General features: G+C 46.2%; 2 protein-coding genes across 12 annotated transcripts; both read right to left on the bottom strand.

Annotated features, from left to right (window-relative positions):
* Nucleotides 1-1,617: 1,617 nt before the first annotated feature.
* INTS15 (integrator complex subunit 15) lies at nucleotides 1,618-13,459 on the bottom strand. 3 transcript variants are annotated; one of them, XM_036896988.2, is made up of 7 exons: nucleotides 13,020-13,459; nucleotides 12,353-12,574; nucleotides 10,366-10,531; nucleotides 6,426-6,950; nucleotides 5,929-6,036; nucleotides 5,593-5,632; nucleotides 1,618-2,393 (listed from the first exon to the last, which is right to left on the bottom strand). In XM_036896988.2, the coding sequence occupies exons 1-7, from the start codon at nucleotides 13,209-13,211 to the stop codon at nucleotides 2,192-2,194; spliced, it is 1,455 nt and encodes a 484-aa protein (XP_036752883.2). In that variant the 5' UTR covers nucleotides 13,212-13,459; the 3' UTR covers nucleotides 1,618-2,191. The 3 variants fall into 3 exon arrangements, with proteins under 3 accessions (XP_036752883.2, XP_036752886.2, XP_036752884.2); XM_036896991.2 differs by having other exon boundaries at nucleotides 12,353-12,467; nucleotides 13,020-13,182; XM_036896989.2 differs by lacking the exon at nucleotides 5,929-6,036 and having other exon boundaries at nucleotides 13,020-13,451.
* A 995-nt stretch (nucleotides 13,460-14,454) lies between these two features.
* ZDHHC4 (zinc finger DHHC-type palmitoyltransferase 4) lies at nucleotides 14,455-23,490 on the bottom strand. Of its 9 annotated transcripts, none has more exons than XM_036897002.2 (7): nucleotides 23,395-23,490; nucleotides 22,757-22,921; nucleotides 20,243-20,316; nucleotides 19,562-19,740; nucleotides 18,077-18,202; nucleotides 16,710-16,951; nucleotides 14,455-14,778 (listed from the first exon to the last, which is right to left on the bottom strand). In XM_036897002.2, exons 2-7 carry the CDS (start codon nucleotides 22,796-22,798, stop codon nucleotides 14,503-14,505), a joined length of 939 nt encoding a protein of 312 aa, XP_036752897.1. In that variant the 5' UTR covers nucleotides 22,799-22,921; nucleotides 23,395-23,490; the 3' UTR covers nucleotides 14,455-14,502. The 9 variants fall into 9 exon arrangements, with proteins under 9 accessions (XP_036752897.1, XP_036752898.1, XP_036752899.1 ...); XM_036897003.2 differs by having other exon boundaries at nucleotides 23,319-23,454; XM_036897004.2 differs by lacking the exon at nucleotides 23,395-23,490 and adding an exon at nucleotides 23,114-23,257.
* Between the last annotated feature and the right edge of the window lie 60 nt (nucleotides 23,491-23,550).

Genomic DNA, 23,550 nt, shown 5'->3' with positions numbered 1-23,550 from the left:
AGTGAAAAAATGGTACCTCATTTTAGCTTACATTTTCCCGGGTACCAGTTTTAGCCATAGAAGGAAATAAGTATCTTCATATTTACTGGCCATTTGTATTTTCTCTGAATTGTATGTGTCTTTCATCCATTTTCTTTGGAATGTCTTGATTAATCTGCAGTTTTTAATATATTCTTTAAAAATATATTTTGTTTTATACATTGCAAACATCTCATATACCAACTTTTAATGTACATAAAACTCTGAGCAAGTGCTTGGCACATAATTGTTAAACAGGAGGTATCACTTTCATTATTAATAAGAAAAAGGCAAGAATTGGTGGTGTGAACAGTCCACCTCTATCTACATTTTTAATAGGTTGACTTAATTGCTCACATATTACTAGAAATACAACTGAAGGAAGTTTGTGGCTCAAGTGGCTCTATTTCCTACATTTTTATTTACTTATTTATTTATTTATTTATTTTCAAAAATACCTTGAGTCTGAGAGGAGCTGAGACATGTCTAGCACCTGGAAATGTTTGGTGGAGGCCGCCTTCTGAGACAGAGCCAGGCTCAGAGACCTTCCCTAACTACAAAGCAAAGTGAACATTTCTTTTCCATTATTTTCAGAAACACTTGGTGCCAGGATTAAATACCAAAAACCAGCCAAGTGCTGATCTCTTCAGATTCATGGACATGTTTCACCAAAGGAGCTAGAAGTAGACACTTCAGTTCCTGATATGACATCAGCAGGTATGCAAATAAACAGGGAACAGAGTCAATGGGATAATGAAATCAAACTCAAGAGGAAATGTCCTTCCCAGTTCACAGCTCTCTGAGGCAATTTAAAAATAGATCCCAAGAAGCTTCACTTGTGGACTGGTTCCCACTTACCAGCTATGGCTGTGGAACCGTGGATGAGCACTCCAGCGGCTAGGGAAAGCCTGGGGCTTGTATCCTTGGGAAACCACACCTGCTCATGGTCCTGGCCGACCAAGGTCAGCCCTTACAGTGCAACTGCATCAGCTCACACTCCTTATCTAAAGGGGTGCCTGGAACGCCAGTCCACACACACACATACACACAACATATACAGACGTGCGCGTGAGCGTGTGCATGTGGAATTTAGTAGGTGATCTGGTTTGGTCTGGAATAGAAGGGTGAAGTAACCACATGGCTAAGTATCATCCTTTAAGCTAAATCTTGGTCCTCTCCTGCTCACTGTTTACTGTAGCCAGCTCTCAGGCCTCACTTTCAGCCTACAGGAGCTGGGTGTCTCGGTTACCAAAGCTACTTCCTCCCATAACTGATCAATGAGCACACAAAGCAGACACCCTCCAATCATGTACTGGAAGCAAAACCCCTAAGGCTATTCAGCACCTGAAGCGAACAGACCGTGAGTGCCAATGTGCCAGTAGGAAGCCCTGCACAGGGCAGGGTGCTGGTGAGAGGCTAAAACTGCTGTCAGTCTTCCCCAATCACTGCAGTGATTTTGTTTTTATACATTGTTAAACATTGTTAAAAATTGTTATACATTGTTTTATACATTCCCCCAATCTAGTAATATGTGAGGGGGGAACCTCCGCAGCTCACACTGAGTACTTTTAAAAAATACATTCCATAAAGTCTATAAAATTGTTTAGAAAAACTTTATTTGAAAATATGAAAGGAAAATTTAGAGACCCCAATAAAAGAGAGAGGTTCCTCTTCTCAGTGGCGGGGGGGCCACCGCACAGGATTCCTGCAACGGCGCCAAGTGCTGTGTGTAGGCCTGCGTCACCACCTCAGCTTGGAGCTCACGGAGCTATCAAAGCAGCCTGTTTGCTGGCAGGGACATATCACAGTCACGAGAAAGAAGCCAGACAAGGGGACTGGCAAATGCTGCTTCTCACAAGGCTCTGGGCACAGGCCTGGGGTGCTGTCTGCAGTGACACGCGATGCCCCAGGTGCACGGGCCTGGCATCACTCAAGAGCCCCAGATGCTCTTCCTTCCACCCATCCAAGCGGGACTCCTATGACCGTGACTGCGCAGGAGGTACCCAGCCTGCAAGGCCCAACTTCTGCACCAAGAAGGTTCTGCCAGTGAGGAGGAGCCACCTGCTGCCTCCCAAAGGTCCTCACCTATGGGGCCAGTCTCCCTTTCTCTGCAAGGCTTCCTCCAACCCAGGCGCACAAGGCAGGCTGCCACTCAGGGTGCATAGGGGCCGGCCTAGCGGATGGGCCTGAATGGAAACGTCATGCCTGAGATGAAGGTGTGTCCGGGGTGTGTGGGCAGCGCAGGGTGGGCAGCGGGGTGGGCTGGCACAGCCCCGTAGCCTAGCGGGGGCGTGTGGATGTGAGGGTAGAACCCAGGGGGGAGTGCTGCGTGTGGCGACTGCTGCACTGGGCCCGAGATCACCAGCTGGAGCAGGCTGTAAAGATAAGCAGAAGGGTTAGGACGCGAGGATCCAGTGACCACGCTCAGCTGCCTACCTCTGGACTTGGCCCACAGGGGAGAGAGGACAGGATGCCTGCACACGGTGGCTGACCCCACATGTGCCGGGAGAGGCACCAGAAGCAGGCACAGGACCTGTGGGTTTCCAGATGGGGAGACTAGACTGTGAACACAGAGAGGAGATGGTGACCTGTGGCTGGGGGAGAACGAGGTGACATGGAGGTGGCAGGATTTAGACTGGGCCCTGGACAGAAGAGAAAGGAGGGACCAACAGTGGGGAAAGCCAGGATCCTGCAGGGGACGGTGGGGAGGCAGGGAGGGAATGAGGAAGCCACAGGGGCCAAGGAAGGAGGTGGCAGGACAGTGGTCAGCATGGGGCCTGGTGGTTCCAGCTCTGTATGCAGCTGAAGCCGACAGAGGCCATGCGGCAACCAGGACAATGGGCTAGTTTCCTCAGTGATGGTCCGAAACAAGTACCAAGCAGGGTCCCAGGGAAGCTGCCCTTTCAGGCAAGCCTGACCTGAGACTCATATGGGCCCCACCCTGAGATGGCCCAGATCTGGGCCCAGCCCTCACCCACCTCAGGGGCCTGCTCCTCCAAACACCCCTGTCACTCCTGAGGAGCTGCAGGCTCCCCTGCTCACTGCTCCTTAACTCTGGGCGGTAGGCCCCCGCTCACCACACAAGGGCTCCCAGCAAGCAAGCACATACCCACCGTTCCTTCCCCAGGTCTCTTCTCTCCACCCGGGGCCTGCCCCCAGGCCCAGGTGCCACTCACATTCTCCAGCCTGGTTCTGTCTGTTCTGTGATGTCAATAGCCCCACCTCCAGAAATCCTCTTCCCTCCTGACTTCCCTTTCCGATGCTGGTTCCTCCTGAACCCCTCGCCCTCTCTAACCCCACTCCCCTCACAGCATAATAGGCAGAGCTCCCTAACTCCCTTGCCACTTCTGCTTTCCCAGGCCTCAACCCACCTGCATCCTGTGGTTGGCCTGAAACGACCACCCCTGGTTGTATCCCTAGTCAGAGAAGGTTCTCTGGGAGGATGGAGGCCTCCTCCCAGCCTGGCCTCTACCCCTGCTGCCAGCCTCTGCTGTAGACAGACGGATGGACAGGCAGGCGCCTTCCACTCTCCTAGCCTCCCATGGTGCTATGGTTCCAGTGTGGTATCTGAGAAGTCTGCCACTAAATCTACCTACCAGGCCCTACTCATGCCTGTCATTCACCTCTTGGTCCCCTGATGCCACCTGCACCTCCCCTGCATGCTGCCTGCAGGCCCGTGACAGCCCCCAGGCCACTTGCATGGACCCTGACTGCTTCTGGGCTGCTGCCTGGAGCTCTGAGAGCAGGGCTGGTCTCTTGCAGACTGACACCCTCCCCCTACTCAACTCCAAGTACAAGGTCTGTCTGCCCAGAGCCCACGGGAAGGGGTCAGGCCGCAAACTGAGGGCATGAAGAGAGCTGGTGCCTTTCAGTGGCCTGACATTCTTTTGAGCCCCTTTTAATCTATGTTATTACTTTTTTATGACTCTGGGTGAGTCATAAGCAAACAAATAAATCTGAAAAGGGAGTACTAAGAGGCAAAATTTAGGCCCTGTTTGTTGGAACCTGTGCAAGAAGCTTCCAGTCTAGTTGGAAAGACAACACAAAAGGGACAACCAGTCATCAAAGAAGGATCCAAGTGACTGCGTGTCCTCTTTCCCCACATCAGGGCCAGGTGGCCCCTGGGAGGTGCTTCCAGGGACATGAGAGTCAGGACATGCAATCACAGGTTCCTGGAAGGCGGGACCCAGTGAGGGTTGTTCAGAAGTCCCAGAGGATTCCAACAGGGACCCTGAGTTGTAACACTAAGCAGATAAAAGATTTATGCCCTATTATTATTTCAGTGCCCTGAAAAATTACACATTAAATACAGCTGGGCACAAAGAAGAAAGATCACAAAGGATTATTACAAGAGAAGGAAAAAGGAACCAGCTTATACTAACAATGTCCTCAGATGCCAGGGAATTTTCTTGGAGCCCAGAAAAAAGAAAAAAGGAATAGTGTGGGCTTCTAAGGGCAGAGTGGTGCTCTGGACAAACCATCCATTCTGTTGATACAGTGTCTCAGGCAGGACCATTTTGTTCCATCAGGAGCCCCTGCTCCCCACCTGTTCAGCAATCCCAGACCCTGCCCGAAGCTGCCCCTCCCCTGCAGAGCCTGACTGGGAGTCCCCCAGCCACAGCACGAGGACGCTGGTCCTCTAGCCACAGCTACTCTGTCAGCACAAGAATTAGCATCTGGCCGATCCTCAGGCCTCAAATTCTGCCTATCAGTCTGCTTCTTGCTTTCTGTGTTTTTACTCATTTAATCCTCATGAAAATCCTATAGCAGGAGCAGGGTGGCAGGGGAGGGCAGGGAGGCAGGCGGACAGAAGGCAGGTACTATTATTTTTCTGATTCTATGGAGAAAACAGGCAGCGGGAGTTAAGGAACCTGTCCAAGGTCATATATAGGAAGAAGGCAGGCTGGAATTCTTGCCAGAGGCCGTGTGATCACAGTTCCTGCTCTTCACCACTATTACCACTGCTTCCCCCAAATTGAGACAATAACCACCATTTCTGGAGAGATTCCATGTGCCAGGGACTAGGCTACGAAATTTACAAACATCTTATTTAATCTTCACTACAACCCTAAGATGCAGGCAAACGATCACTCCCACTTCACAGCTGGGAAGCCAAGGCTGAAATAGGCGGGGAGACCACCCAAGCGTCATAGAAAACCAGACAGAACTGTGCTCAGAAACCGACCGGTGGTGCCATCTGACAACAGCGCCTGATGGACAGGCAGTGGCTCTGCAGGACTTCCCACAGGGCTGTGTAACTCACAATGTCAACAACAGTGCACACGACCAGTGTCACCATGTACCCCATGCAGGCTGATTTAGCTAGCAGTAATGACACTGAGTTACTCTGAGTTCTTGACTCCCAGCAAGATGACTGATGTTTTCATCTCTGTTTACTCTCTACTTGGGCTTCCTCTCTTGTGGGCTATGCTATCATATCTGCCCCCCACTTATCATCAGGTCCTGAAGCTCTAGTCCTGCAGACCAGCTCTTCCCAAGCCAGGACAAGGGGTGCACCCTGCCTCAAACCCCACCCTCATCCCAGCCGAGGCAGAATTGTTGAGAGGCACTTACTTATTATGGGGCAGCCTGGAGCACAGGGTTCTCAGGTCATCTGAAATTAAGGAGACACATATTAAGGAACACTCTGGAGGCAACAAGGGGCAATTCTTTTTGCAAGAATGCTAGCAAGGTAATAATTAGTACCTTAGACTACATTTTCCTAGCATCATTTAGAAACTCTGTACTCTTTACCTTCAACTTTTGCTTTAGCAAACTAGGTCCCAAGTAGAAAACATCACTTGGGAAAGGGGCAGCTCTATTGGCAATTCATCAAAGTGCTCCGACGTAGCACTTGACTGTATCAAACACCCAAGGTGGTGCAAGAGTGAGAGAAGAGGAACCCATTACCAGCAGTCACACCACTCGGGGCCACAGCCAACTTCTGTGAGCCAACAGGAAAAGACACAGACAAGTGTGTCTTCAGCACCAGATCAGTCTCCTGGAAGAGCTCAAGCACTGAAACGCAGAATTAAAGAACCCTCAAAACAGGTAATGGGTATGTTTTATACATTAAAACCTATAGGTTTTATTGTATGTAAATTATGCCTCAATAAGAAAGGACTGCAAAAAGAGAAAAGATTCCCTAAGAGGAAAGATATTAAGCTCTTATCCACACTCTCAAGGAGACCCCAGTCCTGGGGGAAACAGCCAGGAGACATACAGAGTAGGGTCAGTGTTCTACCTGGATATGTTCTGTGACTTCCACCCCTCTACCCCTCTGTGTTCACCAGGAGAAAGGGAGGCCTGGAAGAAGCAGAAAACAGTTCTGTCCAGGAGCCCTGATTTTCTTTCCAATGGGTAGTGGTGTCCCTGCCTCTAGGAAGGCTGGGCAGTGTATCACCCACCTCTAGTGCACAGCAGGGCTCCAGAGGACATGGCCACCTGCAAAGCCTGAGCGAGCCGGTCCAGAGCGAGCTCGATCTCCTGGGAGGCGTTGAGGGGGTTCAGTTCATCTGCCAATCTGTTGATCTCCTCCACCAGTGGGACCATGTGGTCAAACAGGATCAGCCCCAGGCGCCCATAGAGATTCTTTTCAGTCAAATGCACCTGGAGCATCATGAGAACCTGCAGGACGCTGAGATGGAGTTTTGAGAACAAGAGGTGTGAGTCTCTGTCCATCCCTCCCGAGTCCTTTATAACTTTGGCAGTGACGTGACCATTGGACAAGGAGGGCTTCTTCTTCCTTTTATAAGCCAGGGGGGCCTTCACACACCAGCGGATCAATCCAGTGAGTGGGGTGAGCTCTAAAAATCCTATCGGGAGATTGGCGGCAATTGGAGTATTTAAAAAAGTGATGAGAATCAACCTTGGGTCCTCAAAAATCCAGTTGACAGTCATTTCAAGCAAGTCCAAAGGTGGGATGAGATCATCTGTAAATGAAGACACATTAAGTCAGAAGGGCTTTTGGCCCCAGTGGCAGATGCCAGAAGTGGATGGAGGGAGGTGGACCCCTGAGCTCACAGCACACACTGCCTGACGTTCAGTCGATGTACATCTTTGCTCACCTATTTGCTGTCTCCTTTTCTAGAATGTTCTCTAGGGTTGGGGCTCTTGTCTTATTGTGTTTATCCCCAGTGCAGGACTGTCTGGCCAAGGTAGGGCTCAAGAAATATTTGTTAAATCAACATTTCCCTAGAACTCCATTATGCCTTTCAAAGAAGTTCATCTTATCTGTCAATTGAAATAAATTCTAAACTTTTTATGTCCAAAATGACCACCATGCTTCACCTCTTGCCATGTGAGTGGGTTTCATCCCTGTGGTGTCTCCCCTGTGGTACATGATGGTGACGGTGTCCTCCTCCAAGGAGCAGCTGAGTCCAGCCAGGGATCTGTCTGCTGCCAAGAGCCATTCCAGCTCCAAACCTGGAACCTTTGTCTAAGCAAAACCTAACCTTCAGGGATCCCTGAGATGGGCACATTCTACAGCCTAGACAGAGAACAATAATAAAAATAAATACTGACATTTATTCTGGGTTTACTATGTGTCAGGCACCAGTCTAAGTCCTTTACACAGATTAACTCATTGTCTGCCCAAACAACCCATCTACTGTGTAAAGGATAAGGAAACCTAGGCATACTGATGTTAATTTGCCAGTGACTCACTATGGGCGTGAGGTAGGCCCAGATCTGACCCCAGGTGGCCTCAGTCTGAACTACCACGTTACTCTGCCCACCCTGGGACAGGCGTGCAATGCCTTTAGGCTATCTGTGCACATGGGAATGGGTCCCCAGCCTCCCAACTTTAGGTCGCTGCTCCCCTCAGTTCATGGAAAAGCTAAGGATGACAGATCACCTTCCAGGCCACTAAGGTCTGCTCTGAGCACAAGGAGGACAGCATGGGGTGAGTGAGATGTGTGTGGTGTCAGGTCCCTGCTGCTCTTTCTCAGGACACAATGGCCCGTTCCCAGAGGAATGTCCAATCTGCTGCCCCTGCCCCCACCTTGTTATGGAACAACAGCAACAGGAGGTGGCAGTAGTTGCATATGGTCTTTACTTGGCAAAACACACAGTGGGTGGTGACCCTGTGCCTGGCCCCTGGATATCTGAGATATTTGTGTCTGGGAAATGCCAGTCTCATGCCTGCATCTCCAGCACCCTTCTCTCCTGGGGCCCCCAGGACATCTGGGCTGGGGTGGCTCCAAGAGCCTGAGGTAGTGTGTGCACATGTGTCCTGTGTGTACCTGGGAGAGTGTGCATGTGACTGAATCATCTCTCTGACCTTCTACTTAGAGACTCAAGTTCTCTGCAACATTTGGGCAGGAGGAGGTTGTTTGGTTATGAGCCTCTGGTTTCGTGGTTCTGAAGACAGGCTCCCTGGAAACGCTCTCCTATTCTAGAAGCATCAAGAGCAGCACCAATCACCATTCCGACAGCAGGCTCCAGGTCCACCCTGTAGGGCCACCACTAGTGTGTGCTTGGTGCTGTCCATATCTCCAAACCCATCAATCAGGTTGTACACATTAAAAATGTACAGCTCTTTGTATGTCCATTGTACCTCAATAAAGTGGTTTAAAAAAAATTCACTGAATCAGACTGGCAGCCTGGCTGAAGTGAAAAATAACATGTCTCCTATTCATTCTAGGATGTTGGTGGTACTCCCTGAACATTATTTCCTTTTCCACATTAGTTAATCCATTCCTAATGTTTAGGACACTTTCTGTCCTCGTTGGCCTGCAATTACTGATGACTTGAAAGGGCAACTGTGGTGCAATAAATCAGTTTAATTAAATCTTTCCTATTGGAAAACAAAAGGCTTGATACTGTTCACAGCTGTTAGAAGCTCTTAGGAAGTCTTTATAGGAGGGTGCCAGGGAAAATTCCAGCCTAGCAGCGGGGCACTGCTGACATGCCTGGTCTCCTGTCCTTGTGCACATTGCTATGAAAGAGAAGGGATGGAAGTACACATGCGTGGATGTGAGATGCACTAGAATGTTGACATTATATCCACACCAACTTTCTCAAAAGAACTAATAAAAAGTCAAGCAGCAAGAAAAGTAAAGTTACAAATAAAAGGAGAATCAAATAGAATAGGTTTGGTGGCAGGAGACCAAAGATGGACTGAACAGAACGGGGAAGTGTTGAAGTCTCTTGAGCTATGGCTTAGCTATCAGACTAGGATGAGGAGACCGTCAGCACCTCTGAGCAACAGGAGCCGAGGGCAGAGAAGGAAGAACCTGAAACAGAAAAGCAGGCTTTCAGTCTGGCTCTTCAGAGAAAGCTGTCTACCAGAGTGAGGCCCGTAATGTCCCCATGTAGAAAACAAGGGCCACAGCCCCTGCCCAGGTACCACATGGGCTGCGCTGTGGGTAGCACAAGACACAAATGTGGAAGGACAACAGAACTGACATATATGCATCCTAGCGCATAAGGACACATCACCACCTCGGTTACATTGTTGCTAAACATGTTTGAGTCTTTCATAAGGAAACAATCAGAGGAATCTAAATTGAGGGACATTCTGAAAAACAACAGGCCTGGGGTCTTCAAAGATGTCAATGTCATAAGAGATTTTTAAATGCTGGGAACTGTACAACATTTAAAACGAACAAGGTGATAGGAAAAAACTATATATAATGCATGATCCCTGATTGGATGGTGAATTCTCCTGATCCCTCAAAGGGGGAAAAACGGCTATACAAGACATCATTGAAACAATCACGGAAATCTTAATTTGGGCTTATTCTAAATTTAAGCATATTCTGTCAATACTTAAGTTCTTGGAGGTGATAATGGCATCATGGCTTTGTAAGGGAATGATCTTGTTCTTAGGAGATACACGCTTCAGCACACGATATGGGACAAACTCTCAGCAGTTCAGGAAAATATTTGTGAGAGTATGTGGAGAGAAGGGAAGGGAAAGAGAGAGGGCGGCAGGGAGAGAGAGAAAGTATATGGCCAATGTTAACAGTTGGTGAATCTACGAGAGGTATATGAATGTTTGTTGTAGTATTTTTGTAACTTTTCTGAAGTTTTAAAGTTCTTCAAAATAAAAAACAAGGGACAAAAAGCAAGTCTTGTCTGGGGAGAAGGCCACATCTCAACACCAGACCTTCACTCTGCAGGTTGTCTGAGTCAGACAAGTAGAAATCACTAAGGAAAGCTTCCCTGCCAGCAAATTCCAGAAGTCCAGGTGGCCCATTCCTTTAGCTATCAGCCTAAAATAAAACACATTTCAGAGGAAAAAAGGCCAAAGCATTCACTGGACAGTTCACCTGGGTGTTCAGTGGAAATAAAACTGGCAATCAGCCACAGCTTCTTTACCACCACCACCTGTTTAAAGATTACCTGATGACAGGTCATAAAGCGCAGTGACGGAAGTTATGAACTGGCAGCAGAAGCGGGGGCTGGCACTGAATATCTGCTTCAGCGTCTGAACAGATCCCGGCACCAAACAGCAGTAGTCATCCACGAGGGCCCTGGCTAACCTCACACAGTAGACCACCGGCGTCCGCTGCAAAGAAGCCACAGTCCATGTAACTATAAGCATCATGAGCTAGTAGACTATAACTATATACATATGGTAAAGACCACCTGAACTGGTAGAACCACTTTCAAGAGGGGAAAAAGATGTCAGCCGCTTACTTAGAAACAGGGATTGGCAAACTAAAGCCCACAAACCAAATCCAACCTGCCACCTGTTTTCTAAATAAAGTTTTATTGAAACACATTCTGCTCATGTTTGCTTAACACTTGCACTACAAGGGCAGAGTTGAGTGGCTGTGGCAGAGACTTTATGACCTGCAAAGCCTAAAATACTTAGCATCTTGCTCTTTACATAAAAGGCCTGCTGATCCCTTGCTTTGAAGTTGGCTTAGGAAAGATCATTTCTGACTCCAAGTGAGAAAATGACTTTTATAACCCTACAGGTGAGACTCCAAAGGTAACAATGAAAAGTTGCTACCACTCTGAAGAGATTTAGGAGAGTCCGTGGATTATCATCATTTAGAGCAGCACTTTCTCAATTTTTTACAGTTCTATCCCCTTACAGGTCTCCATAATACTTTCAAATACTACATCCCCATGCTCCCCTGCCTTTTTCCTTCTCACTCATGCCAACATGCAGCTACTGCCACATTCAACACCTGCTCACTATGCTACTGTTCTTGGGCCTCAACATGGCCTGCAGGGAAACTAGAGACAGTGGGCAAGACCGTCCATCCAGGCTGAAATATGCCCCCACACCACCAAACCAACTATCTCTACCTTTTCTCAGCAGGCAGCTGCGGCCCCTCGCCCCAGTGTGTCAAACCATGACCCAAACTGCTAAGGCCCTTTCACATCACTGATACCTGCTTTCATTTTGCCAAAGTGCCAACATAGGAGCATCACAAGAGATTAAAGGAAAATTATATGATGAATTATAAGATGTTAAACTTGACTTTTACTAGGTTATCAAGGGATAGAGGTAATCTGTCTTGAGGTTAAATACAATACACACAATCAGTTCACATGCCCTAGAAATTAGACTGATGACAAGGTAGATTCCACTGAGATGTGCTTTTTTGCTACAAAGAACAGTATCTGTTTTTGCTAGCCAAATTTTAAGGATAAACAAGATTACAAAAAAAATTTAATTGGAAGAAAAAACCCAAGTGATTTCAATCAGGAATGAAGCAGATGCGCAGTAACTAAATATAGCAAATTCTGTTAGCTTAACTGAAGATATTTATCAAAATTGTGAATAATTACTCTGGATTATCAATTTATTAGACTTTCAGTAACAAAAAAGCAGAACAGCAGGAATCTTTCAGAATACCATCTAACACAAAATCTACTGTAAATATACATTTTTTTCTTTTTAATATTTAAAGCACTTATTAGACTCTCCTCTCAGTGTCCATCAGAAGAGCCATCAACTTTGTTAAGGTCAGCTTTGTTTTGTTAAGGAACAATGCAAAACAATTCGCTAAGTGACCTAACTGTAAGATAAAAAGCAACTGTTGCCACACTGACATATAATAATCTTTTAAAAAAAATCCTATCCCTGAGGCTGCTTGCATAGCTGTTTCCAAACTCCCACCTTATCATTTTCAACTAAGAAAAGTGATTTTTCACTTGTCCTGAAGGTGGAATCTTTTTTTAAATTCATTTCCCATGGGAAAACACTTTCTCAGGACGGGGCACTATCTGTAAACAATATAAGTCAGTGTATAGGGTAGTGACATCAAGGAGGTAAGGTGGAAAAGGCCTCTCCAGAAATACAGTTAAATGAAAACAACTGTCACTAAGCTCCTCTTCAGAAACTCTCAAAAGTCTATTTCTAGAGAAGTACCTGGAGCCAGGAGGCTGCACACTCCAACACTGGGATCCGACACACGGCCACTGCCATGGAGACCAGTTTTCCCAGCAGGCTCATTCGGCCGTCATCAGCTTTGTTCCCTTGGGGGCTGAAAAGGGATGAGAAAATAATCTGCCGGACAGAGTCCTTGGTTTGCTCCTGGAAATAATTGCACATGATTTCAAGAAGTTGGAGCTCCTGAAGTGAATTCAATCTCTGTAAAACAAATCCAGGAAATGCGATGGGAAATTTAGCTTTAACATGCGTGTTAATTCACACAGTAGGATAACTGAAAATGCCCTATCTTTCCCAGGGGACCTTTCACCTCTCTATAAAGCCCGGGTCCCTGGGAGAAATCTCAGGAAATGTCATTGCACATTATATATCACCCTGTGGAACTCAGTATGACCTACAGCGTTTTGAGACTCTCGACAACAGGCCTTTAAGTCTCCTTTTACACCATCGAGACGTGGTTGTTACACACCCCACAAAACAGCTGGAGCAGTGCTGGGGACGCCAGAGGAGGTGCAACCGGGCTGCTAAAGGAGAAGGCCAAGGGCGCAAACGGAGCCAGGAAGGGCGTTTGCGGTCTGGGGTCGTGTCTCCAGACCGGGGAGCAGGGGCAGCGGTTTTCGAGTCGGGCCGGGTGCGCCCGCCACACCTTGGGCTGCGTGCCGCGCTCCTTGGGCACCTGGAACACGAACTCCTCGAGCAGCTCCACGGGGCCCTTGTCCACGATGGGCAGTGGCGCGCTCTGCAGCTGGCTGCTGAAGTAGATGTCCAGGTGGTACAGCACCTCCTTGGCGGCGCTTAGCGCGTCCCGGCGTAGCAGCGAGTGGCGGATGTCGCTCATGGTGCGGCCGCTCTGTCCGGAGCGCCGGGAGCGCGTTGGGACTTCCGCCCGAGCCCCGCGGACGCGCCCGCCGCCCTGGAGACAAAGAGGCCGCGGCCCGGCCTCCGCCCGCCGACCCCGGGCCCGCCCGCGGCGCCCTCCCACTGCTACGCGCTCGGGCCCGCTCAGGGGGCCATCGCTGCTGGACAGCGGGCGCCCCAGCTGTGCGACGGCGGCGCCCCCGAGAGCGGCGGGAGCCCGACGCCACGGAGCCCGGCGGAGGAGGAACGCGAGAGCGACAACGGCGGCCCGCAGGGCCCAAGCGCAGTCCGCGGCGAGGCTCGCTCACGGGAGGGCGCCACCTGGCGGCTCGGCCCGCTGCCGAAAGGGTGCCGGCAGGCCCCGCCCACCCCCGGCCCTGCTCCGGGGCCGAGCCCCGGCCTTCCGACCTGGGGCCCGCGAGGTGCTACGCCCACCTCGTTTTTTGCGCTTCCCGCTTCGCCGTGTGGGACGTGCCGACTGCCCCCTGCTTCCTCGCGCGTGGTTCAAAGCTCACACGTTAGATCTGGCCGTGCTTTCCCAGCAGGAAGCACAGGGCTCAAGAAACAGCAATTCGTCTTAGGGATGCAATGACAAAAGATGCCTCCGGCTCCTGGCTCCTGACTCCCAGTCCGTGTCCCCATCATCCCAACACCCCAGTCCCCTCCAGAGTGGCCTGGCTAGCCTAGACTGGGAGGAATCTTAGGTATCCTGCTCCTGAAAACTCTTGCATCCTAAAAACCTTGAGCACTTTCCATGAGTCTCTTTTCCCGCATCCATCTCCCTGCACCTAATTAACTAGGAGGCTGGTCAAGAGGCCAGTGGTGGGCATACAGGAGGCTACAAGTAGGTAAGTGTCCCTTGTATAAAAGACCCACTCTGGCCTGGGTGAGGAATGATGGGTGTGGTTAAGATGGAGAAAAAAAAAAAAAGCCAAAGCCTGAGACCCTCCTGGACATCAGGAGACAGACTCTCCTGTCTAGAAGCATCAAGTCCAGAGTAGAAGACCAAAGTCAGCTGCAACCTCTGAGAAGTCACCTTTGATCCTTTGGCACCAGGACTTCAGAGATGCTCTGTTCACCAGAGGATGAGCAAGGGGGATTTCCAGCTGAGGATCTCCAGAGTAGGCACTCAGTGAACACAGTCTTCCCTTCCCTTACCACTCAAAGCCCATTAAAAACACATAGCAGAAACCGGGTGAAAAAATCAAGCCAATTCTCAGAAAGTAAGTATCCATACATCTGTATTTAAAAGGCAGTAACACTTTCCATTGTTATTTCTTCTTTCTCTCAACTTGTGCAGCAGCAGGTACAAAGATCTCTCGAAGGTTGCTCCAAAACCCGTGGGAGTGGATGTTCCGGTAGATCCAGGGCTTTGCAACGTGGGGGCAGTGCTGGCACCAGGCCTGGTCACCTCTGTACCACTCATTAGTGGTTTGGTTGGTGGCGGCCAGGTACAGAGCAAAGCACAGGTAGCCTCCGAGAAGGATGCTCAGCACCACGACAAAGCCCAGCATGGAGACAATCCTTGGGAAAGTCAGGAACAGGTACTGGGAGAAAAGAAGAAACAGCACATTAGGCAGCTAGGCTGTGACACAAGGGTCAGCACCCACCAGCCCCGCTCCTGTCCATAAATACATCAGGGCTGTATTCCTGGGTCACCCACTTCCATACACATCTGACCCACTCAACACAAATTAGAATCATAAACAGCACTGACAGATAGCCCAGGAAGAAATCCTAGTAAGTTCAAGAGATTAATATAGGATAAATCAAGGTGTATATTGAAGGAAAAAGGTCCTCAGGAGGTAGTGCTATGCCAGTTATTTATTTATAAAGTAAACCAAGAAATACATGTAGGTCTTAGTTCTTGCATCAAAATAATGTCTAGATGGATAAAAGATTAACCTCTATCTTAAAACAATACGACCAAAGAAATACACATACAAGGGTTTTCACTGTAGCACTGATTTTAGCAGACCCTCTTCCCCCCAAAAATAATGTATTTTCCATAAATGGAGTAGAAATCTTAACAATCAAATTTTTAAAAGAATGGCTTCAATCCTTACATTATGGCAAATTAATTTTTGACAAGAGTGCCAAAACAATTCAAGAAGCAAAGAACAGTCTTCTCAACAGATGGTGCTGGAACAACTGGATATCCACATAGTAAATAAAACTGGAACCTTACCTAACACCAAAAATAAACATTAACTCAAAACTGTCAAAGACTTAAGTATAAGAGCTAAACTATAAAACACTTGGAATATGTAACCATAAATCTTCATGATCTTGGATTAGGCAATGGTTTCTTAGATATGACACCAAAGCACAAGCAACAAAAGAAAAATAGATAAACTGATCACCAAAATTAAAAAATTTTTGTATTTCAATAAAAACTATCAGAAAATGAAGACAACTCACAGAATGGAATGAAATATTTGCAAATGATATATTTGATATAGGTCAAGTGCCCAGAATACAAAAAGAACTCTTACAACACAAGAAAAAAAGACAACCCAATGAGAAAATGAACTTCTCTAAATCATCTTCTCCAAAGAAGGTATACAAATAGCCAACAACAGTCACATGAGAAGATGCTCAACATCATTAGTTATGGCAATGGAAATCAAACACAATAAGGTATCACTTCATACCCATTAGGATGATTACAATTAAAGACAAATGATTATAATTAAAAAGACAAATAATAACATGTCATCAAGGATGTGGAGAAATTAGAAATTCCCTACATTGATGGTGGCAATGTAAAATGGTGCAGGTGCTTTGGAAAGCAGTTTGGCAGTTCCTCAAATGATTTCAAATAGCTACCATATGACCCAGAAATTCTACTTCTAGGAATAATCCAAGAGAAATGAAAACCTATTTCCACACAAAAACTTGTACACAAATGTTTAGCAGCATTATTCAAAAATAACCAAAAATTAGAAACACCCAAATGTCCCCCAGGGGCTGGATATTCACAGCTAATGAATGGAGTGGTATATCCATACAATTGGAATATTATTCAGCCATAAAAGGAAAGCAGCACTGATTCTTGCTACAACATGGATAAACCTTGAAAACATTAAGCTAAGTGAAAGAAGCCAGTCCTAAAGGCCACATATTATATTATTCCATTTAAGCAAAATGTTCCACAGAAAGTAGATTAGTGGTTGTCAGGGTCTAAAGAAGAAGGGAATGGGGACTGACCGCTAATAGTAAAGTTTCTATTGGCGGTGGTGAATGTTCTGAAATTAGATAGTGGTGATGGTTACACAACTATGATTATATGAAAACCACTGAATTGTAAATTTTAAAACAGTGAACTTTATGGTGTGTGAATTATTTATCAATTTTTAAAACTTACATATTAATTTTTCTTATAAGAAATGGCTTCATGTTTTGACTGGGAAAACAAATGTGCTTTTTCCAATTTTGAAACCTAAAGTCAGAAATAAACAGCCCACAACATAATTACCTGGATAAGAAAAATGATGTCAATAACTCGTAAGTGTCCAAGGTCATCCACATATGTTTCCAGGTATAAGTCCGACCACACCAACTGGACCAGAAACACAGTGCTCATAACGGCCATTGTGACAGCTGAGGCTGTCAACGTCAAGAGGTAGATGAGGAAGTACCTGGCGTTCCAAGCCCCAATGCAGTTGCTCACCCAAACACAGTGGTGGTCAAAACGGTGCACGCATCGATTGCACACACCTGCACAAAAACAGGGGCGCCACAGCCCGATTGATCCTTGATGAGACAGTAACACAATGCACAGCTCCTGAGATTTTTTTACAAACGACCACTGGCAGTATAAGCTGGAGGAAATGGCAGCTGGCATCACCAAGCTTTTAGAACTGCAGTGTCCAATACAGCAGCCACTAGCCAGGTGTGGGCACTGAGCACTTGAAAGGTGACTACGAGAAAAACCTGAAAGAATACTTTGTTGATACTGATAAATTTACAGTTTTTCAATTTCTGCATGCTCCTTTCTTTGCATTCAATGTGAATAGAGTCAGTCAATACACTTAAGTTGGACATATTTTGAAAATTGATGATTTTAATGTCAAATCGATTCTTCTGATAAAGATAAACCGTTATGTCAGTGTAGTCGTGGATATTAAAGGAAAATGATATTTTAGTACGGATTCAGTTATTGACAAACTTTTAAGAATGTCTAGAATAGCCTGGGTATGTGAATTTGCTCTTCCAACTATAAATTTTATGGACTCTAAATACAGATCAAGCATTTCCCATGAAAATTTGGGTCTCCCTTGAGTTGTGCTATAAATATACACATCAGATTTCAAAAACCTAATACAAAAAAGAGAACACAAACTATCCCATGAATGATTTTTTTATGTTGACTACATGTTAAAATTGCACTTTAGATATGTCAGGTTAAATAAAACACACGATTAAAATTAATTTTCCCTAATTCTTTTTATTTTTGTAATGTGGCTACTAGAAAATTTAAAATCACATATGTGGGTCACATTATATTTCTGTTGGACAGCATAAGTCTAGCATCCTGGCCACTCCCCAGAAGAGCAGACTCAGCCAGTACTGAAATCTGCAAACATGACATCCCACAGAAACTTCTCTTGCTCAGCGTATCCTGCCACGTGGCAAAGGATGGGCTATATGCTCAGGGCTGAGGGATGCCTACTATGTAGGAACACACCTCTGGTCATCTGAAAGAAACTACTACCTGGCCTCTACCAGCAATGGCACTCCCCATCCAGGGTCCCTGCTTTTAGAGTTACGTAACTGCTTTACAGATAGAGTGCACTTGTCCATTGTGCAGGGTGGGGCCGGAGCAGCCAGAGCCAGACTTACTGCAGTGTTTGGACCGAGCTGGTTTCCTTAAGTCACAAGTAGAGCACCTTGTGTCCTTTGGGAACATCACTTCATCGAATTCATAAATTTGAAGAAACAATGATTCATTTTCTTTTGTTATGGTACCTGAAAAAAGGAAGGAGAAATGTCAGTTTCAAGTAATATTTAGTGGATTGGATATTCACAAAATCTGTTCCAACAAAGCACCAAAGCTGCTATATTCACTATTTTAAATAATTAATTTTTAAATTAACAGCTTTATTGAGAAATAATTCGTAAACCCAATTCACCCATGTGAAGTACTTAGTTCAGTGATTTTTAGCATATTCATAGTTGTAGAGCCATCACCACAGTTTTAGAATTTTCATCAGCCCCCCCAAAAAATCCTTTAGCAGTCAATACACATTCTAATCCCACAGCCCCTGGCAACTACTAATCTACTGAATGTCTCTAGGAATTGGCCGTCTTTGGATACTTCATATAAATGGAATCATACACTATGTGACCTTTTGTATCTGGTCTTCTTTCACTTAGCATAATGTTTTCAAGGTTCATCCACATTGTAGCATGTGTAAGTACACTCCACTCCTTCTTATTGCTGAGTAATAGCCAGTGAACGTGTCCATCGCATTTTACTTACCTGTTCATCAGGTGATGGACATTTGGTGCTTCAAGGATGGGAAAGGTTAAAAGTAAAAGAATGGGGAAAAAAATGCCAAGCAAATACCAATCAATCAAAAGAAAGAAGCATGTACTATTAATATCAGACAAAAGAGACTTGAGAGTAAAGCGTATTCCTAGTGACAAAGAGTCTCATTATATTTTGAAAAAGATTCAAGGAGGAGATACTAACTTGAAACTTGAATGCATCTAATACAAATATATATAACTACTGTGTATATATACACACACATATACACATATATAACAGTTTCAATATACATTAAGCAAAATCTAATTGCAAGGAGAATCTGTCAAATCTACCATTAGAATGAGATAACATACCTCTCTCAGTAACTGATCAAACTAAAAAATTAGTATGAATATAAAAAATCTGAATGTAATTAACAAGCTTGATCTAATGGACTTATATGGTTGTCTGTACTCCAAAACTAGGAAATGCATACTCTTTTCAAGCACACTTGGATTATTTATCAAAACTGGCCACATGCCTGGGTGTAATGTAAATATGAGTAAGATTTTTTAAAAAACAGCATTATAAAGACCATAAGTTCTATATATAACCCAATTAAGTGAAAAAAAAAGAACTAAAAAAAGTATATGCAAAATTTTAAACAGTTCTAAATAACTCATGGGTCGAAGAAAAAAATAAAATTAGAAAACACTCATAACTGAAAGATCATGAAAATACTACATATCAAGTCTTTTTTGCAAAGTCCATAGAGGATCACTAATTGTTTGTAGCACTATCAGTAAGGCTGGAAGGTGACCTGTCACCAGTCTATGCTGAAAGCCACAACTTACCAGGGTTGCTTACACAGCTTAGGGTGAAAAACACCAGGTTTACAATCAACAGCAGGTAGGGCTGAAGGAGGTAATACAAGGAGACCTCCAGCTCTTGACAGTAGCCAAGTATTTCCCAGGTATATTCAATATAAATCATCCCTTGCAAGACAAGATGCAGGATAATGAAGGTGTAGTTTCTGAAAGGAAAGAGGCACATGGCTTGGTCACGGGGACTTCTCCATGAAGGAATCATGCAAGACTAAGGAAGGTTAACAAAGGGCCAACTGCTTTCTTTGGATTTGAGATAAGAGTAAGAATTATATAAGAAACTATGAGAAACATTTTGAATAGTGCCAGGCACACAGTAAGTACTCAGTAAGGGTTAGCTATTATCATCATCTTTGTTGGGAGTTAATATATTTCAATTGAGTATCAGAATATATTTCTGTCTATAGACATGCATGCCAGTATTTTCCCAATCTTCAAGTATCTCTATTTAAGAGGAGACATGTCAAAACCCCAGAGATAAAAAGGCAGATTATCTATGAATAAAGATTCAGAACCCTGCATTCTTGGTCCTTTCCAGCATCCTTCCCCTAGCCATCCTGGAAACCAACAAGGAGCTTCCTGAAGCTAAAGGCTAGCCACAATTAATATTCAAAACAGAAAAATAAAATATTTAAACTCAAATATAAATACCGTGTATGAAAGAGGTAATGAAGCAATCTTAGCATGGCTCTCTGAAGGCATTCTGGAATTATATAGGAAAATACCTGAAAAGAAAAAAGAAAGATCCAATTCCATTTCTCACTCCCCCTACTCCAAATTAGATGCTTCACTTTTCGCTGGCATTTTGGTGATGTTGTTAGGCAGGAAGGTAGACATAAGTGGGTGGAGGGAGAATCAAGCCAGTAAAGCCCACTAAAAGGGACTCAAAGAGTTAACCAGGTAAAACCAGAGAGCCAGAAAAGACTCACAGAGTTAATCGGTTGAAGTTTCAAGGACTAGGAGTTACTTGGAATGTCCATACACTTCCCAGACAAGGAAAAACCACTTACCCAAAAGAGAAGTTTCCAAGCACAGACTCTCCCCAGATAAGAGAAAATAAACATCCAAAGACAGGCACAGAAATCATCAGAGCAGACCATCTTCTTTTTACCAATTGGACCAGGGCTCCAAGGCCAAAGATTGTCAACCAAGGACTTTCCTGTCCTGCCAAAAACCCCATAAAAAGAAGCCTCGCGGTAAGCAGCCTGCCTTTGTCTACTTTGACTCTGGCTCACTCCTCTTTTGGAGTGTATTCAAAGAACACTTTCACTCTGCTTTGCTACTGTGTCTCTGCCTTTCAATTCTTTGTTGCAGTGGGACAAGAACCAAGGAGAACAAACTCAACCCTCAATAATATTAGGTTGTATTTCTGCATACAAGCAGAGAAGAGATTTAAGAGAAAGAGGAGGGCTTCCCTTAGCTGGCATTCCTCTGATGCCAATTCCCCCATTTCCACCCTGACCCCAAAGAAGGCACTGTAAGAAAATAGTAATTCATCCTCCATTTGCCCCATGGTCCCAAGCACATAAACCGGTGAGAATTATGCAGGGGCTTGCCCCACCTTATCTCTAAACATCCCGACCCTCCCCCAAGGCAACAGGCCAAGCAGATCCGCCACAATAAAAGGCACAACTCTGCACCACGCTGCTATCCTCTTTCTCTTTGTCTCTGTCTCTCTGTCCCCCTGCTCTCCCTCCCTCTCCCCCTCCCTCTCTCTCTCTTTCTCTCTCCCCCACCTCCCTCTGGGGTAGCCACTCTCTCTTTCAGATAATAAAGTCTCTTGCTTGGGCCCGTGTCTCCTGAGTCGTTCTAGGGAAGGAGGGTCGCAGTGAGATACCCTTTCAGGCACCATGTCAGGATCTTCAGAGAAGCGAACAGAAGTAATGCCAATGTGACCACTATTCCTTCCCCTGCTTTGGGTTCAATCCTAGGTTCCAGAGTCCATCTCCAGATTACTAGGCATTAGCCCAGGTTCCTCCGAAGTCATCCCCTTCCCAGTGGCTGCTCACCGTAATTTTGTTCCCTTTTGACCCCTGAAAAAGTGTAGGTAGCCTGATGCTAAGCTTTCTGCTCCTATATCTCCCAGTTTCACCCTTCATGTCCCTCCACACCAATCATGCCCAATTACAGATACCAAATCCAGAGAAAAATACCCAACCTTGAGAAGAGCTATCATCTCTCAAAGCATCATCACAAGATTACTTTCAACAATAACAAAAAACAAAAAACAATAAGAGACTTTCAAATCTACTGAAACTGCCATAAGTGAAAGAACAAGTGAACAAATGAGTAAAATGGCATCTCTTTTTTGTTCTGTCAGGAAGCTGGTGAGCTTTTAGGACTGGTGGTCTCCAGAATCCAGTGGTCTCCAGGCATCACTGTTACCTGTGCTCCTCCCGAACCCAGGCCATTCAAGTACTGGGTTTTCCAGCAGATGCAGATCATTACAACACCAACCAGCACCAAAGCCAGGTAGAACAAGAAGAGAACCAGAAAGTCCATCCCGGGGCTACAAAAGAACAGAAAGAGTGTGACTACCATTAATGGATATATTCCACCACAAATGTTCTTTCTCGGACATCAACTCCCTAAATGGTTCCCAAAACAGAATCTGTTGGCCCTCGGGCACATACTGCCTCTCAGTGGAGCCTCTCAGGTGTTCCTGGGCTCTCCTTCAAGAGTTTCCTAATCAAACTACTGTGGTCTACTTTGAAGCATCTCCTGCCAGCAAAATCAGCAAATTCCAAACTAAAGTGGGGAAGAATATGCAAAATGCATCCACCTTCCCTCCCCCAAGCAACAATCATCCTTTTCGTTTCCTAAATATTAACATTCACAGAGTTATTCCTACAAAATGTACTCAAAAGGATCTGCTGACAATGCTACTGGAACAAGCATCGCCTAGAGACAGTCAGGGGCTTACTCGGAAGATCAACATCGTGTCTTAAGAAGCATCCCTCCAGGCAGTGACCACAATCAGGGAACACCCATGGGGTGGGGACTAGTCAACAAACATGCCTACGTGAAGTGATTACTGTTGGCCTCGGCGGTCAAGATGCTGGCCGAACTTCCAATTGAGATCACGAAACTAGAAACTATTCACAAGATAAGACAGGAAACAAAGAGCAGCAATTCTCACTACGTGATTCAGGGTCCCCAGCCTACATGTTTCTCGTATGGATAACTTTCAGCCGGCAGTTCTGGCATTCCTCCTCCCAAACTTCACGGAGAATTCAAACGGCATATCCTCTCGTGAAGTGGCAAGCGTCTGGCACAATAGGTGACACCCAAAGGTGCTGAGACATGGTTTCTCCAGGAGGTCGGATTTGGCTGCAGAGACATCAACCAATTCAACCCTCACGTTAAAACTGGGTAGGAGTCCCGGGTGGAATACAGTGAGGAAAGGAATTTGGAAGTCGGGGGATGTTGAGACCCCCGCAGGGTGAACGGTATTATAAGACTTGGGGAGAAAAAAGCTAACTGGGAAGAAATAAGACGGGAGCCTTAGATTCCGGTGTGTACCCCTATCCCTGAGGTGCCCACGCTGGGGACCCGACAGAATGGTCTCCCAAGGCTACTCTATCCAAGGGTCTCGGCGGGTGGGCAGGGCCGGAGCTTTCCCCAGGGATCGGAAGCCGGGGAGAGGGGCGGGGTGCAGAAAGTTCAGAAAGAACACTGGGGGTGCTAGGACCCCAGGAGGGGCGGAGGTGTGGCTGCAGTCACATACACAAGAGGGAGAAGCGTGTCAGACAGGCACACAGGAGCAGCCGGGATGTCGAAGAGGTCCGCAGCGGAAGCCTTACCGCCGGGACCCGCCAGCCGCAGCGCGTCTGCGACTTCAGGGCGCGCCTCCAGGCTTCCGGCGGACCCATAACGTCAGCGCGCGGCCCGGGAGCGGGGGCAAACCGACTTCCGCCGGAAGTAGGTGCGGGAGTCCCCGCCTGTCGGACCTCTTTTGC

The sequence above is a fragment of the Manis pentadactyla genome, chromosome 10, assembly GCF_030020395.1.
Source record: "Manis pentadactyla isolate mManPen7 chromosome 10, mManPen7.hap1, whole genome shotgun sequence".
In the NCBI taxonomy this organism is placed as follows: domain Eukaryota; kingdom Metazoa; phylum Chordata; class Mammalia; order Pholidota; family Manidae; genus Manis; species Manis pentadactyla.
Note: the sequence above shows the minus strand (reverse complement) of the source record. Positions and strands in the feature narration are given on the sequence as shown.

Coding starts and splice junctions, on each gene's coding strand:
- ZDHHC4 (XM_036896999.2), bottom strand. CDS start 22,093: ATGGACTTTCTGGTTCTCTTCTTGTTCTACCTGGCTTTGGTGCTGGTT. Junction 18,203..19,561: donor AAGCTGTGTAAGCAACCCTG/GTAAGTTGTGGC, acceptor TCCTTTTTTCAG/GTACCATAACAAAAGAAAAT. Junction 16,952..18,076: donor AGCTCGGTCCAAACACTGCA/GTAAGTCTGGCT, acceptor GTTTTTGTGCAG/GTGTGTGCAATCGATGCGTG.
- INTS15 (XM_036896988.2), bottom strand. CDS start 13,211: ATGAGCGACATCCGCCACTCGCTGCTACGCCGGGACGCGCTAAGCGCC. Junction 12,575..13,019: donor AGCGCGGCACGCAGCCCAAG/GTGTGGCGGGCG, acceptor TTTGTTTTACAG/AGATTGAATTCACTTCAGGA. Junction 6,951..10,365: donor GCTTTATGACCTGTCATCAG/GTAATCTTTAAA, acceptor CTTCATTTACAG/ATGATCTCATCCCACCTTTG.